This window comes from Schistosoma mansoni, assembly GCF_000237925.1.
Source record: "Schistosoma mansoni, WGS project CABG00000000 data, chromosome 2 unplaced supercontig 0120, strain Puerto Rico, whole genome shotgun sequence".
In the NCBI taxonomy this organism is placed as follows: Eukaryota; Metazoa; Platyhelminthes; class Trematoda; order Strigeidida; family Schistosomatidae; genus Schistosoma; species Schistosoma mansoni.
In genome coordinates, this window is record NW_017386000.1 from 668,031 (window position 1) to 686,610 (window position 18,580).

Here is an 18,580-nt window from a genome sequence, read left to right on the forward strand (position 1 = left end):
TAAAATATATGAAAAATGCATTTCAACAATAAAACTCCCCTTTAAGATATTTAACATTAAAAAGTCAGTCACATTAAAATGCATCTATAGTGTCTGAATATGGTTCAGTTGTGTATTGAAGCAGAGACAGTGGACTTGAAACCGCGAAAAATTGAAAATAAAACACGAAAACCATTCAACTAAAGCTTTTACTCTGAAGTATTTATGATGTACTAAGTGGTAATTCTCATTCTAATGATCAAATAATAAGACAATGGGTCGAAAAGTAGTAATTTGTATTTTCCCAGGGTAATGCTACGGCCACCTTATTCTCATTTAGATAGACAAACTGAAATAATTTTGGATGGATGTACGAGAGTAGCAATAAAATAAAGTTGAAATGGTTAAAGTGTGGTGTATGCTACTTATGTCGTCAGACACAAGTAGTAGGTAACGCCAATTAAAAATTGATTGGCTGGCAGCGGAAGGCTAAGATCGAATCGAAGAGAACGAAAACAGAATATAATTGTACTAGCAATGAAGGAACGATGAAGATTGAGACAATTGATGGAGGATTTGCGAATGAAGTATTCAATGTATGGTTTCACAATTTACGAAAGAACTCTGTAATTTCGTGTTAGATAATACATTGGTTGTCCCCACTTGAGTTCATTACAATAGTAATAAAACAACAATTTCTTTTGGTAGTGTTACGTTCTATCAGATGGTTGGCTTCATTGCAAAGCATTGAGTGAAGTTTTGAACAACATCGTTATCTAATCGAGCTGCAAATCATTTTCATTACTTCATAACAATTTATCTAAGAGACATTGACGGAATCTGAATTCTAACAACTAATAGTGTCATAAACCCGCTTGAAAAAAAAATCTCGCCGGCGGACAATATATTAAAATTGGGAACTTCAGTAAACCCAAAATCACAGAATACGGAATGAGATATGCGATTAAGGATTTGTCGTAAGTGTTATATTCAAATTCACGGTGGGATAGGATAGTTGTATATATCATAGAGACAACAGGTGACAATTAATCTGAGATTAAAATACAATAAGACATATGGTTAAATGTGATTACATCACCAGCAAATAATTTGGACAGCCCTAGCTTGTACGAACCATCTATACGGACGCATTTTTAAGTAATATTCTTTTTCACATTAAAAAAACTGTAAATCACAAAACGTATTCCTTATGTTTTGAAGGTTTGCTGAGACCGTTGAAATACTGCAACCTGGATATAGTCAAATGATTGATAGACTAATGAAATGGGCAAATCATGTGTTTAACATCTACATTATTACGCTTTCTTGTCATCTTACAATGAAATATAAACCAGGAAAGGATAGTTTTTAGTATCCAAAACCCAGCTTGCTTTAAAAAAAATATTCAACGCCAAGTAGTGCATAATTATATCTAAAAAGAAAGTACTAAAAAAATAACAGTGAAATGCCTACCGAGCCGATGAATCATTAATTTGAACACTCCCAACATTCACCTTAGATGAGCAGGCTTTCAAACGTGCAACATCATTTTCTAAATCTCTAATTCTTTGATTCTTTCGAAGGACCTTAAATATAAATTAGTTGGATAACATGTTGTAATCACATGTGAGTTTTATAATAAAGAATAGATATGGTTAGAACACAATTACGATTATTTTATGTACATAACCTATATATATATATATATATATATATATATATATATATATAACGTGGATCGGCTAGGTCCGTTCTATACGTTTTTGGTAAATAATCCAACAATTAAGTGGTTAATTCAATCCATATGAACAGCGACGCGGGAACATGGTACAGAAAAATGACTATCAATCCGTTTAAAATAGGTCGGTTAGTCGACACTTTGAGCATCAACTGCTTAGTAAAAAGATTCATGACATAAAATCTAAAATAATTAACATGCTTCATATTTTATTAGACATTTTATGACTTTATAATTTACTTGCATCTTTATGATTGTATTTCGACAACAGGTTTATGATGAAACGAAACATCCTTAAGCCTAGAATTTCTGGATAATTATATTTGACTGCATGGTCAAGCCAAAGTACTCCTGAAACAGTATACTTCTAGGTTGTTAAACCTTTGGTTCACATTATCTTATCAAGATCTTTTATTTTAATAATATGTTATGACTAAACTCAAACTATTCCTAAGAAATTCAGTATTAAAGTATGTGTTGTGTTTATTCTTGAGTTGATACTTCATTTTATTCTTCCATCTTTCCTAAAGTAAGTATTATTAAATGTTTCATTCTTTCATTCAAACACGAACTATCGAATATAACCTGCTTGAAATACACTAGGATTTATTGTCTTGTAATATGCTGAATGGGATTACCTTTAAGGAGGGTAGAAGGCAATGTAAGATTAGTGCAAGCTAACTATATTACTAATGAGTAGTTGATGTTGAACTAGACAATTTTCTTGCTTCAAAGTACTTAACGAAAAAGTCCTGACTTTATCTAACATCGTGTGAGTGACACTGATAATAATTGCGCTGAAAAACAATATTACTAACTTTCTAATGAATTAACTTAAATATAGACAGAAAATAAGCTGGGTGGTTTCAGTGTACATTATCTCCCAGTAGCGTATTTACAATGGTAGGTAGCTTCAACTTGAAAGGACAGTGAGTGATACTAAGATGTGTATTCATTTATATCAGTATTAAAAAACACCACTAACCTAATGGACAGGAATTCGGAGTTACGCTTTCACATACCAAGTTTTGTGACATATATTGAACCACTTACTCACAAAACAGAACTTCGAACTGAGTTAACACAAACTAATAATTCTGAGCTCTATTGATCTTAGTGGAGTAGTTTGCATAACCGAATAGTACAGTCGGATATATCTATTATTACATTCAAGTGTCAAACAATGATAAACTTATCATACAGCTGCATAATTCACGTGTCGGGAAACATGCTGGTGGTCAAACGGATAATAAGCGACGTTATTGAAACATAACAACGGCGTTTTATGGGAGAGGACAAACCAGCTTCCAGCTGAAGAGGAAATTAGGAAGAGACGTTGGAAGTGGATAGGACATACATTAAGGAAATCACCAAACTGCATCACAAGGCAAGCCCTAACTTGGAATCCAGAAGGGAAACGGAAAAGAAGAAGGCCAAAGAACACATTACGTCGGGAAATAGAAGCAGTTATGAGAAGGATGAATGTTAACTGGGAAGAGCTGGAAAGGGTTGGTTGGGACAGGGTTGGATGGAGAATGCTGGTGGGTGGCCTATACGTCTCAACGAGGGGTAACAGGCGTAAGCAAAGTAAGTAAGCACAACACTACACTAGTAAGCTCAAAGTTTGAGTCAGTCAGTAGGTCATAGTTAACAAACAGCCTGAAAACGCGTCCACTACCTCAAGATGCCATATCAAGTCAGTACGATGAGATGAAATCAACACGATGAGTAGCAAGATTCGAGATGTTAGTAGTATCAATTATAGCAAAAAAGAGTAAACACAGGAGAATAATTTTCGAGGAGAATGAATTCGAGGAATAAAAAGTACTAAATCATATTGAAACTAAATATCTAGTAGATAAAGCGTGAATACATCGGCGGCACTGTGAAAGTTTCTTAATCGTGATGTATATCAGTCCGGCATCTTGGAAAGAATAGAATCAAAAACATGCTAACGCAGTTACTCCAAGTTTCATGAAGCCGTTTTCACCAAACAGATTTATACCTCTGCATATTCTATGTTTAGTAAGTGGAATTTTTGATGAACTCATAGTTTAAGGTAGACCCCTTTACCTCTCCATTATGCATAAGACATCAAAAAAACATGAGAACGGTCTCCAGGCATGCACCTTAATTGTCGTTGTTAGTAGGTTCACTAAGAATTTAAGCAACACCTGTTGAAGATCAACTAAAGTTTATCTATACAAAATAGTTTAAACATGGGAGATTTAATACACAGATACATATATAAACATACTTTTTGACGTAAATCCTTAAGTTCGTCAAGAGCACCACTTGCTCGTTCTTTATCTTGTTGGATGACACCACGAAGCCTCTCTACTTCTTTTAAGGCAGCTTCGAGTTTCCTACAAAGACAATCAATGTAGCCGAAAACAGTGTTTCAGTGTGTTTAATAAGCATGACTTCAACCATTATTGTGGCATTTCAGATGAAGTAACAAATATTTTAAGAAAATCTCATAAATGTGAAGATAGAAAACGTTCGACAAGATGTAAATATCAAAAACAAGCGACTATGTAACAAGCATAATGTTAACAACTGAGGACACTACAGTACAAATACGGGACGAAAAACAGTTTATTCTAGTTACTGTCAAACATACAAAGAGCTTGTACGTATTCAAAAATATAGCATATTTGCCGAAAATTCTATAATTCTGTGGAGTCCCATACTAAGACGTAACAGTTATTTATTACATTCTGGTACATGATAATAGCCTGTATAAAACCAATGTAAAATAAAAAACCATAAATTCAACAATCTCTAGAGCCCCCTAAATTGATAGGGAAGGGAATATGAGACAACTATATGATACAACGAAGAAACTGGCAGAGGGATATAGTAAACCAGAGAAACCAGTCAATGACAAAGAAGGAAAGACTATCACGGAGATTCAAGGACAGAAGAAAAGATGGGCAGAATACTTCGAGGAACTGCTGAATAGGCCAGCTTCATTGAATCCACTGGGCGTCGAAGCAGCACACACTGACCTTCCTATATCTGTCACTCCATCAATGATCGAAGAAGTCAAGATGGACATCAGACAAATCAAGAGTGGGAAAGTACCATGACCTGACAATATGCCAGCTGAAGCACTCAAGTCGGACACTGAAGCAACAGCAAACATGCCTCACTTTCTATTCAGGAAGATTTGGGAGAAGGAACAAGTGCTAATGACAGACTGGAAAGAAGGACGCCTCATAAAGATACCGAAGAAATGAGATCTGAGCAAACGTTGAGAATTACATAGGCATCAAACTGTTGTCGGTACCAGGAAAAGTTTTCAACAGAGTGTTGCTGAACCGGATGAAAGACGCAGTAGACACCCAACTCCAAGATCAACAAGCTGGATTCCGCGTGGATCGGTCGTGCACAGACCGAATTGCGACGCTACGGATCATCGTTGAACAATCATTTGAGTGGTATTCGTCACTATATACAACAGCTTACTTGACTATGGAGCGTTTGGAAGCGTGTATAACAGAACCTTATGGAACCTCCTCCGATACTATGTAGTGAATAGCTGAGAAAATTGCAACACCATAAGGAGTTCAAATGACAGACTACACTGCAGCATTGTTTATGGAGAACAATTGACAGATGCATTCCTAGTTAGAACCGGTGTAAAACTAGGCTGCTTAGTTTCTAAGTAAAGAAAAGTAAGTAAGTAAGTAAGTAAGTAAGTAAGTAAGTAAGTAAGTAAGTAAGTAAGTAAGTAAGTAAGTAAGTAAGTAAGTAAGTAAGTAAGTAAGTAAGTAAGTAAGTAAGTAAGTAAGTAAGTAAGTAAGTAAGTAATATACCGATACATCATAAATATATAAATACCTAGCATATGTCAAACGATCTATCAACATAAAATGTATTAAATCAAATATATTATATTAGATATTTAAATATGATACATTTGAAGTAATGGTTTTGATTGACAAAGTACTTTATGTATTATTATTTAATTAATCGTTGATGATAGGATAATGACAAATGAGCGTGTAGATTAACAATAAATAACTTACTGTGTACGACTAATCAGTTTATTTTTTATTTCGAATGCTGCAACTTTTAATTCATTATATTTACGAATATTTGGCGTAGGTTTACCAATATCACTGATTTGAATATTATTCTGAGGATCTACATTTACTTTATAAGATCCAATTTCGTTTGCAAAGCAATTTTTCAGTTTAATATCCTCTTCCCCGACAATATCATCATTTATCAACGACGAAGTATCAGGGATGTTTATAAACGACGTTTGTTCAATAACCAATTTCCCATTATCTCTTTCTGTTTGTGTTGAATGTGTTTCAAATTTATTACTCGCAGCTTCACTCGATCCCAAAGAGTTTTTGTATACATTAAAATTTGTACATAACTCTTTAATATCGTGTTTTAAGCAGATTGATTGTTTCATCAATGTACTTTCTACTAATTTCTTAATAAAATCATATTCTTGTTCGTATTCAGTAACTTTTGATTGAGCTTTGCAAAGATCTTCTTCAACTGCATTAATTTGTGTAACAATTGATTCATAATCTTCAATTGGTACATGTGACTTAATCGTATCAGCTAATTCTGTTTCTAAACTTTCAACTTGACTTTTAGATATTTTTAGTTTATCATTAAGTTCATTTATAGTAGTTCCAAGATTTTCATATTTCTGAACTGTATCACTTAGTGATTGTTGAATGATCAGATAGTTTTGTTCTAAATTTTCAAAGTTACATTGTTTCTCATTGAAAATACCAATAAACCAACCAATATAATCAGACAATGTACATAAATCTTCATTTTGAGGTGCTAATTCTTTGATCATATTTATAGCATTAATTTTATCTGCTTTTAATTGATCAATAGTTACTTTATAATTTGAGAAATCATTCTTGATTACTTTAATGCATTCATCAAGTGTTTCCGGAATTGGACAATTAGCTGAACCAAGTATTGCTTGAAACTCAGTGTTGAGAGAATTCGAATAATTTTTTTGATCATTTAATTTTATTATTACATCATCAACTAGTACTTTCAAGGCAACAGATTCATTGAAAAGTAATAAAGGAGCTAAATTATCGCATGCATATTGAACATCAGTTTTATATTCATTAATTTTCTCCAGTACTTGATGAAGTTCTTCTTTAAGTGAATTCATTTCATTTTCTAAAGATTGATAATCGTATAATGATACTGATTCACTTAGATATTTTTCCATTTTGCATAATTGATCATTTAAATTATTGATTGAATCTCGAGATTCAACAAGCTCTGATGTGACAGTGTCAACCAGATCAATAACATTTGCAGATTCACTTTCAGAGTTAACTACAGTTTGGAGACGTTTGATAATTGTATGGATAATTTCAAAATTAGACAGTTCAGCGTTTCCAATGTCAACATTTTGATTATGTGAGGGTGTTGAAAGTAAATTACGCAGACGACTGTATTGTTCCCTCAATTCATAATTTTTTTGTTGACATTGTGCTAGTACACTTGAAAGCTCTTCAGTCCGCTGATTTTCAAACACAACATACGGAGCCAATGATATGGAACTATCAGGTTCAGTATGAATAATTTCGCGAGAAATATGGTCACTTTGATTTAGTACTCCAGAAACCTTCATTTTATCGAGTAAATCTGTAATCACCTTCTGGAAAAATTAAGGAACACCAACAATTACGTAGCATAAGCAAGTTTCCATATAAAAAAATAAAACATACAAGTCATGTCACGCCTCACTTTACCTCACGGATTTCCGTCTCCGGCGGTAAGGCTCTTTGAAGAACGGAGCTAACACGTCAAAAATCCCCCACAAAAAGGCCTTGCGTGACCAGCCTCAAGCAGTTGTCCCTTGGACTTTTTGGTCACGCTCCCAGGTCTTTAGGACCAACATTAATCCAACTTCCTTTTCAGGTACCTCAAGAAATACCCTTCCACGGTGTGGGCAGCGGTGAACTGATATTAGCTCTCATACCCGTAACAGCACACGAGACCAAGTTGATGACAATCAAACATACGTCAAAATATTACAAAATACTGGTGCAAATGAGCATCGAGATAAACTATGATAGATTCTTTCAATCAAAAGAGTTGCCCACAATTTTATGAAAAATGTGAAAGAAAACTACAGCAGCACTGTTAGTAGTTTCTGTTCTGAGCCATGCCTGATAACATCTTAAGTCAATGAGCTGCAACGTCTCTCTGGCCCTAACCAAAGTTGTGATAATCTGACATATTTCAGTCTTGCAGATTTATTTCATACCAAAACACCATGTCCTAAACAGATCACCTCTCCATTTCTTCTAACTAGTTCCTGTGTCGAAAACTAATGCACGATGGTATTTGAAAGTGGTGACGTCATTGGAGTTATAGTCACTAAGAGTGAGTGTAGACACGGGCTTCTATCAGTCTTGTAAAAGTACTTGGTATTTAGAAGACAAAAAGCACATGGAATTTCAGTGGACAATGATTCCCAACTAATTAAGTGTAATTTGTATAACTTTAGTACCATCTCACGGTAAGACATCATCCACATATTCAAGACCGAATCTTTCTCCAAAAAAACAGATCCACACCACCACAACTACCTACTTCCATCAGAAGTGTTTACAGAATAATGTCAGAAAACTGTATGGAGGCCGATGATATTATACGGCCACCTAATGCTCATTAATCGACAATATGAAACAAAGGAAATTACGTGAGCCTAATTGCCAGAGTAATAATAAATCACACCTCTACAAAAACTTGTGAAACGATAAATCATTCCGAAATTCCAATGATGTCTTGATTATTTATCTTATCAAATCGTCGTAATACGAAGAGACTCAAATTCAATGTCAGTAGCCATATATCTTAAGAATGTACGACTAAGAGCAATAGGTCAACTAATTATTCAACACTTAAGGTTAAGTACATTTAAATCATTTATCTTATTTCTGTAACATGGTAGTTAATTTCCATACAAAGTGCTGCTTTGTTATCTCTTTTTTTCCATTTTCTACAACAGAATACCGACCGTTGCAGCTACCTTGACGTGGTGGTTGGGCTTGCCTATCGTGGTGAACCAATCGAGATATACTGGCTGGAACAATCGTTCCTCAAGATCCTACCATGCCAGACAGGTCGGTTGAAGAGCGGTAAGACTAAAAGCAGCAAACCCAAGGTCCGAAGGCGAAGTCGTACTGCTGACTGTACAGAGGTGTGAGGGCAAAAAGGTGCTTTCTTCAGACAACCAGCATAACAGCGATGCTGCCTTCCAACAAGGAGAGGTGGGGTTAGAAAATGTCAACCCTAAAAATGCACACGTCGCCTTATCCCACGGATATCCGTCTCCGGTGGTAAGGTCCCAACAAGTGCGGAGCTAACACAAAAACTACCCACAAAAAGGTCGTGTGTGACCGACCTCAAGCAGTTGTCCCTTGGGCACTGCGGTCACGCTCTCAGGTCATGAAGACCACTTCTAACCCAATTTCCTTTTCAGGTACCTCTAGAAGAACCCTTCCACGGTGTGGGCAACCGGGAAGTGATAACTGCCCTCATACCTCTAACAACACTCAAGACCACTGTATTCATAATCAGTCTCCTTCAATTCCTACTATTCCTTCTACCTTGACTTTCAACACTAAACTTCCCCTCTCGGTTTCCTCCTCAAGTGTCACCATGGCCAACGATTCTAGTGCGCGAAACGCTGTCCCAGGTCTACTAAAACCTCGCTCCAAACTACACATTGCAGCCTTCAACGTACGTACCCTAAGTCAAATCGGTCAACAGGCCTCCTTAGCTAAAACCCTAGAATCTCGTGCCATTGATGTATGCTGTGTCTCAGAAACACGCATACAGGATCCCAGTGTGGTCATTCACTTGACCTCACCTCGCCAAAATGGACAGCCAACGAAATACACCCTCCGTGTATCTGGCGACCCGTTGGCTAGTTCTCGTGGACTTGCAGGTGTAGGCATAGCATTAAGTACAAGGGCAGAACAGGCACTACTAGAATGGATCCCCGTTAACGGTCGCCTGTGTGCTGTCCGGCTAAATGGCTCCGTAAGAACTCGGAAGGATAGGGACACACGTCGTTGCCTTTTCGTCGTTCCTGCCTACGCTCCCACTGACTGCAGCCATGATGAAGTGAAAGATGACTTTTACAGAAAGCTCTCTGAGCTTCTTCAGAAAGCTAAGCGCTCAGACATAGTAGTCGTAGCGGGTGACTTTAATACCCAGGTAGGCAGCTTAAATCAAACAGAAAGACATTTAGGTGGGTGTTTTAGTATTCCGGCTCAACGAACCGATAATGGTGATCGTCTGTTGCAACTATGCTCAGACAATCGTTTATTTCTAGCAAGCACTAATTTTAAACATAAGGAGAGACATCGTCTAACATGGCGACCACCTGCACCAAACCAACGATGGACTCAAATAGACCATATTGTCATCAGTCATCGTTAGAGAGGCTCGATAAAAGACTGTCGCTCGTTCTGGAATACATGTTTGGAATCCGACTATGCTCGAATACGAGCATGCATTTGCTTGTGCCTTATTATACGCAGAAAAACCACATTAAAAAAACATTAGATGTGAACTCAGTGACGAGAAAGCCAAAAGTAAGTTCCAGGAACAACTGAGTTCACACTTGGGTAGTTCTGTAAACGAGGCTGACCCAGATGTTGCTTGCAAAGATATACGAACAGCAGTAACATCTATTAGTAATTTAAACCAAAGGGTTGCAAACAACCTATGGACTTCTTCTAAGTCTATTGCACTGATGAATTCTCGTAAACTCATCCCATCAGGCTCTGAAGATGATGAAGAGCGAAAACAAATCAGATCTACGTTAACCAATAGTCTACGGAACGATCGTGAGCAGTGGTGGACAACGAAAGCAAAAGAAATAGAAAAGGCAGCGGTGGTAGGCAACACCAGACAACTCCTCAGATTAATAGAAGAAACCGGAATTAAGAAGTCAATTGTAAGCGAGATAATCTCGGAAAAAGACGAGACTCTTGTCTGCTTTCAGCCCTAGACGTTCAAAACGACGGGCAGAACACTTTAAGGGGCAATTCAGCTGGCCTTCAGAAACTCTACAACTACCCACTATTCTCAAACAACCTGAATGGAAGATTAAAGTAAGTCCGCCGACTCTAGCTAAATTTCAAGTGTCACCATGGCCAACGATTCTAGTGAGCGAAACACTGTCCCAGATCTACTAAAACCTGGCTCCAAACTATACATTGGAGCCTTCAACGTAAGTACCACACGTCAAGTCAGCGAACAGGCCTCCTTGATGAAAACCCTAGAATCTCGTACGATTTCGTCGTTTCTGCCTACCCCCCCCCACTGACTGCAGCCCGGATGAAATGAAAGATGACTTTTACAGAAAGTTTTCTAAACTTCTTCAAAAAGCTAAACGCTTAGACATAGTACTCGTAGCAGGTGACTTTAATGCCCAAGTAGGTAGCCTAAACTAAACAGAAAGACATTTAGGTGGGTATTTTAGTATCCCGGCTCAGCGAACAGATAATGGTGATCGTCTGTTGCAAATGTGCTCAGACAATTGTTTATTTTTAGCAAGCAATAATTTTAAGCATAAGGACAGATATCGTCTAACATGGCGACTCACTGCACCAAACCAACGATGGACTCAAATAGACCATATTGCCACCAGTCATCGTTAGAGAGGCTCGATAAAAGACTGTCGCTCGTTCTGGAATACATGTTTGGAATCCGACTATGCTCGAATACGAGCATGCATTTGCTTGTGCCTTATTATACGCAGAAAAACCACATTAAAAAAACATTAGATGTGAACTCAGTGACGAGAAAGCCAAAAGTAAGTTCCAGGAACAACTGAGTTCACACTTGGGTAGTTCTGTAAACGAGGCTGACCCAGATGTTGCTTGCAAAGATATACGAACAGCAGTAACATCTATTAGTAATTTAAACCAAAGGGTTGCAAACAACCTATGAACTTCTTCTAAGTCTATTGCACTGATGAATTCTCGTAAACTCATCCCATCAGGCTCTGAAGACGATGAAGAGCGAAAACAAATCAGATCTACGTTAACCAATAGTCTACGGAACGATCGTGAGCAGTGGTGGACAACGAAAGCAAAAGAAATAGAAAAGGCAGCGGTGGTAGGCAACACCAGACAACTCCTCAGATTAATAGAAGAAACCGGAATTAAGAAGTCAATTGTAAGCGAGATAATCTCGGAAAAAGACGAGACTCTTGTCTGCTTTCAGCCCTAGACGTTCAAAACGACGGGCAGAACACTTTAAGGGGCAATTCAGCTGGCCTTCAGAAACTCTACAACTACCCACTATTCTCAAACAACCTGAATGGAAGATTAAAGTAAGTCCGCCGACTCTAGCTAAATTTCAAAAGGCTATAGCTAATCTGAAACGAGAAAAGGCGGCTGGTCCAGATGGATTGGCTCCAGAGGTCTTTAAATATGGTGGTTCAATTTTAGGGATTACGTTGACTAATGTTTTAGCTAAAATCTAGGGGTTGGACGTAATCCCACTTGACTGGTCTCAATCGCTGATTGTCCCAATATATAAAAAGGCGTCAAAATCATCCTGTAATGACCATAGAGGGATTAATTTGACTAATATAGCATCTAAAGTACTAGCCTCAATAATTATCGGGCGCCTAACTAAGACTCGTGGACTGCAAACACGAGAAAATCAGGCTGGCTTCAGACCTGGTCGTAGCTGTATCGACCACATATTCACCATTCGTCAAGTTTTAGAGCACAGACACGCTTATCGGCGTCCGACAATGATAGTTTTTCTTGACTTGAAAGGAGCATTTGACTCTGTAGACCGAGAGGTTCTGTGGCAGCGTCTGTCATTGAAAGGTGTACTTCAGAAGTACATAAACCTTGTGAAGACTTTACACGAACACTATTAGTCGAGTGAGAGCTTATGGTGAACTGTCATCTGACTTTGCAACCTCAAATGGTGTCCAACAAGGCTGTCCACTATCCCAATTTCGGGTTAACTTCATTATAGACATATTGCTGGAAATAACACTCTCGTCAACTGAATTTTCAGGGATTAATCTCCTATCAGGAGATCCACTTATCAACTTGGAATATGCCGATGACATCGTCCTGTTTGGTGAAGACGCTGACAAAGTGCAGAGTCTTCTGTTGTCGAACGTGTCGACAACTTCACTTGTCTTGGAAGTCTGATCAGACCTAATGGGTTGGTGTCTGACGAAATCTCAGCACGGATTCAAAAAGCTCGTTTGGCTTTTGCCAACTTACGTCACCTGTGACGAAGACGAAACATCCGTCTATCAATTAAGAGACGAGTATACTGCGCAGCAGTTTGTTCTGTTCCACTTTATGGCTGCGAAACGAGTAGAAGATACTCGTAAGTTACTAGTATTTGATTACAGATATATCAGAAATATTGCTCACATCTGCTGGGATCACGGGATAAGCAGTAGTGAGGTTAGACACAAAGTATTAGAGAATGATGGTAAATCAGTTGATAAGGTCATGAATCTTCATCAACTGAGATTGTTGGGCCACGTGTTATGCATGTCTGAACACCGATTACCACGACGCGCAATGCTGACTAGTATCGGGGACGGTTGAAAGGAAGTTAGGATCGGCCAAACCAAAACGTGGCATCAGTGCTTGAAGTCACTAACTTCTGGTCTTAGCCATGTTGGTAGCTGCAGACTACCTGGTTGGGGTCCGCGTGACTATCGTAACCAATGGTTGGAGACTCTAGGTGACATGGCTCAGAATCGATCACAATGGCGTAGGTGTATACACTCTTTGTCTTTCCTTAAACTGTGACATTAAAATGACTTTGTATCTTCCTTTCTACCTACTAACTCTTCCTGTATTATATCCTTATACACAATCTTTCTTTTATATATTACCACCATTAAAACAACTACTTCTGTGAATTCGGTGTATATCTTATTGTGCTCCTGAGGTATGGCAAATTAAACCGATGCCTGGTCCTACGTTGTAGCTGACCGACTGACAACAAAATATCACTATTTGTTACATTTTGTTCGTAGACGCTATCAAAATAACAAGTGGCCATCCCATTACAGTATAAATGATAGTTATTTTAATTACTGCGTAATTAAATTTATTTGTTTGAAGAACAGTATAAGTACGAATGAAAATTACATCCTAGTTTTTCGTATTTCAGTTACAAGTAACTAATTAACTCAAATTCAAAATATATATACATTATGTGAAAACCAAGAAAAAAACCCACAAAATGCAACGAAACATTGTTTTATTTTAAACACACCTGTAGAGTGGAATTCTCCGCTTCCAAAGTAATAATCTTATTATTTAAGTCTCTAGCTTCATACAGTGACTTATCATCATTATTAGGAATATTGATCAATTGGATAGATGATTCTTTAAGAGGCCCATTCGAATCAGTGTAGGATTGGTTGAGTGACTGCTCGCTGAGTATCTTAAGATTTTTCATATCATGTAATTTCGTAGAAATGCCCCTTTAGAGTAAATAATGCAATAAATACAAAAATAATTTCCTGTAAAACAAAGCCAACTTGTGAAATGATGAAATTCTCTAATCCATTTCAGTCAAATAAGAAAGGTGTGGTAAAAATGGTTAAAACTCAATATAATAAAAATTTCAATCGGAATGGGTTCTGTAAAATGAAAGGGCTCGGGAATGAAGGTTTGATCTTGTAGCTGCTACCTTGACGTAATTTGGTCGAGGTTGCCTATAGCAATGACCTGATCGGGCTATATCGACTTGAAGAACTGTTCCTTTAGGCCCTGACATGTGAGGCAGGTCGGCTGAGAAACGATAAAACTGAAAGCAGCTAACTCATGGTCCGAAAGAGAAGTCGTACTGCTGACTGAGGTGTGACAGCAGTCGTGCTCTCTTCCGGCGACCAGTATCTGCAGAAATTCTACCTACTTATAATGGGAGGGGTTAGAAAGCATCGGCCTCAAAAGTGTCGCACCTCACCTTATCCCACCTAATTCCATTTCCAGTAACAGTGGCTTTTGTAGCACGGAACTGATGTACTGCAAACTTCTTACAACAAGGCTGTGTGTGACTGGTTTCAAGCAACTGTACCATGGGTTGTGTGGTCATGCTCCCAGGTCACTATGGGCAGTAATAATACAGTTTTCGTTTCAGGTCCCTCAAGAAAAAGTACCCTTCTACAGTGTAGGCAGCTGGGGAGCAAAAACTGCCCTCATACTTCTGACAGCACTTACGATCCTCATGTGAGATAAGAATCTGAAGCATAATTAAACTTTCTTAATTTAAGAAAACCCCATGGATAACAATGAAATATAATCTATTAAATTCAATCTCCACATTATGTTTCTTTTAATCGGGTATTGAGTTCAAGTTAAAATAAACAATGTGAAACTCAGAAACTTAATTATCAATCAATTACTTCGGATATTATACTACAAATGTATTTGTCACGAAAGAACTAAAAATCAGGTTCCAATACAACTACATGAGAGGTAGTACAAACTCAAATCTGTTCAAAAAATTCATATTATTTGCAGTATATCAGTGTGAGCATAATAAAAATACTCAGTCAGTCAGTCAAAACGTAGAACTTCGTACGTACGTACATCAGTTCGAGTTGCCATACCTCTTTAGCACCCATCACTTATCGACAAAAAGGAATTTATTCTGAAATTTCGATAACAATAGAGATTGCACTACTTAACCCTTTCGACTGACATTAAAAGTCATTCAGTTCTGAAACAAAAACAAACAGATAGAAGAAAGGTAAATTACTTACATTGGATGACGCCATGCTGATCCATACAATTGGCTTAAACTAGCCTCTTCATTCTGACTCATAAAACCTATTGGATCGAACGGAGGTAACTGGCCACCATCGAAGCGAGCACTGCGATCAGCTGATTTTAAAATAATTTTGTCAGCTTCCTTTGCATCAAGATCTACTGAGTCACCATCACCATCAGCTATTGAACCGTTAGGCCGATTTACATGAGCATGAAATGAATCCATTTGACTAGTAAGTAAAACTGATAAGTGTTTTTTTACATCTAAATCCCAGAACTCAGAGCCAATATCTGAGCATTCTTCAATGGCATCACGTAGTCTTGACATCTAGGCGATATTTTTAAAAAAATGGTATTGGCAAATGAATTTTAATAGAAAGGTGTAAAACCACGATTATACTACTAGCTGCGCCAATAATTATCGAATTAAAATTATGAATTATAGGCTGTTTATAGCATTATTATTGAGGAAGCCTCACTTTATTAATATTATTATTTGCGATAGCATAAGCTCGAAGGATTGTTTACCAGTATGCCACCGAACGATTCATTCCATTTTAAGAGTTACAGCGAATATAACTCATAGAATTTTCAGCAACCTAATAAATTCGTACCATTTTAAAATCAACTAGAAAAATTTCTGAAGTGAAGATATTTTCAAACATTAATTGTAAATCAGACTACCAAATGTTGTTTTTTCGGATACAAATTTAAACTAGATAACTAACTATAGAATGAATAGTGACAAAAATGGAAATACATGTTGACAAAGATTTCTAGGTAAACAGTATAACTACAATTAGGAATTGTCTTCCAGAAATATGACATCATTGGAATATGATCCTGAGTTTTTACATTAGAACGCTAAAATTCATTTAAGGATATGACTAACTAAAAAGATTTCTGATTTTATGTAAAACAATGACAATTAGGTTACAGGATAAAAGCAATATTACTACTACATATTTATTAGTGTAAGTATGAATTTTTTTAATGATGTTTATTGTAACGATATGTAGTATCATAGAAGATCAGCTAATTAAAGTCATGTGAATTAATAGAAACATTTTGATATATTGTATTGTATTAAATGTATAAAATTTGAAAATATAGTTTAGTGTGAAATCTATCTTACTTGGAAGAAAAGAAAAATACAGAACATATTTACTTGATGATTATTTACATTTACATTCATAGTTATTTTAAACTGAAAATTTCCTAGGAGATTTGGGAACTTCAATCACTGAATTAATCTACTTTAAATTAAATAAATTCTTCGTTTTGGATAGAACGTTTATAGTTAATGCTAATTCTGGTGAAGATTATCTTTATATTATATAAGAAGTTGTATTATTTTCCATTTCAATGATCTGAACATAAAATCAATACTAGGAAATGGAATTTATCATGAACTAGGATAGGTGACATCTCTTAGTATCGAATTCACATTTATACTAAATTAACCTGTTATTATATCAAAGCAAACAGAAAAGTAATTACTTACTGCAATTAACAAGCGTTCAAATATGTCTTTATGTTCCCATTCAACCATAGTTAAATCTCCAGCATTTATTGGTTTCCTTGTCGATCTATTAAAAGTAACATCATGGATGTCCTCTGTGAAACTGTGAAATAATACTTCTGATTTCTTAACATTCTGTTCAGAAGTTTTGAAATCTTCACACATTGACGATGATTCAACAAAATTCCCCGTTTGACTCTTAGGCTGTGATGCACCGAACAATTTTCTGCGTAAACTTATATTCCTTATTGCAGCTTTGTTCATAGCCTGATTTCTAGAAAGCGGTTTCGTAATATCGAGATAACTATGTTCTCTACTAGTACATTTTAAGTTGGTACTAACTGGAGATCTCGGACAACCAAAGCGTAATTCAGCAACAGTTTCATTTAATTCGGTTGACACAATAGATTCTGAAGTCGGATTGTCATAAATACTTGACGCTACAGGATTATTAATGCTACTACTCATATTTTCAAACAAAGTATTAAATCCACCATACGTAGCATTTGTCCGGGATAAGCTCAATGGAATGATATTTGAAGATGGACGATCCAATCCACCGGAAGCTGAAATAGCCTTACGTAATGGAGAAACTTCGCGGGAGTGTTCGATATCCACAGCTGCTAAACTACGATTGATCATCTCTACAACCGAATGCTACACGTAATGGAATAACAATAATGAAGGGGAAAAATGTAAATAATGAAATTAATGGCCCATCTTCGTGTAAATAAAACAAGGAAAACAATTACTATAGATAAGTCGATGACATCAATACAGATAAAAACTTACGTCACGAAATAGGTAGAATTATTCTTTCATCAAAATTTAAAGCTGTTTGAAAAATCAAGTTGTTTTGGTTTCTAGGTAAAATACGACAGAATTTCTGAGTACAATATATCTTACATTACTCTGTATTTAATGCCCGAACCTTGTTGCAGCAATATCTTTCCTAACCTTCTACTTAATAAGCTTTGATAAATAATCAACTTTTATGACAAATGAACAGAAACAAAACTGGCGATGAATATATAGGTCTAAATTACATAATCCAAATAATTGTATATTATATTTTTGTAGGGTTGACTGACAACTATAAAGCCAAGTGAATTAAGCCTTTAAACCAGAGTGTCGAATCATGATTCCACAATCAAATAAATCTGGTACCAGTCTGTTGGAAGTGTTGGATACATATAATAGTGATATACAAAAATAAATACATGGGAATATTAAGGAGCAGGACTATAGACCTATCTATCGTTTATTATACATTATTTATTCTAATTGACAGAAAATGATAAGATCCTAGATATAGTTCTGCAATTAAATCATGCGATATGAACTGGATATTGACTGATTTAGTACATTAGCAAACAATGGAAAACTGAGATCCGATATCAAACTAACGAAAGGATTCCAAGATGGAAAAAATAACTAGCACAGCATGCCATAATTAGGTTAGAAATAGTCGTCGCTTATGAAGTGAATTCAAACGTTTGGGCTCTACTATCAGTCAGTCAGTCAGCTACAACGTAGGACCAG

General features: G+C 36.5%; 1 protein-coding gene across 1 annotated transcript in view; it reads right to left on the minus strand.

Moving 5' to 3' along the window:
* Positions 1-1,448: 1,448 nt before the first annotated feature.
* Positions 1,449-18,580, minus strand: part of Smp_129710 (Uveal autoantigen with coiled-coil domains and ankyrin repeats protein, putative) — a gene marked incomplete at its 3' end in the record, with an annotated part of 30,320 nt that continues 13,188 nt past the window's right edge. Inside the window, exons 14-19 of the mRNA XM_018791577.1 lie at positions 17,021-17,695; positions 15,510-15,844; positions 14,015-14,225; positions 5,752-7,379; positions 3,975-4,083; positions 1,449-1,565 (exon numbers count right to left, since the gene is read on the minus strand). Coding sequence (XP_018645285.1) covers positions 1,449-1,565; positions 3,975-4,083; positions 5,752-7,379; positions 14,015-14,225; positions 15,510-15,844; positions 17,021-17,695 — 3,075 coding nt within the window. The remainder of the gene's footprint in view (positions 1,566-3,974; positions 4,084-5,751; positions 7,380-14,014; positions 14,226-15,509; positions 15,845-17,020; positions 17,696-18,580) is intronic.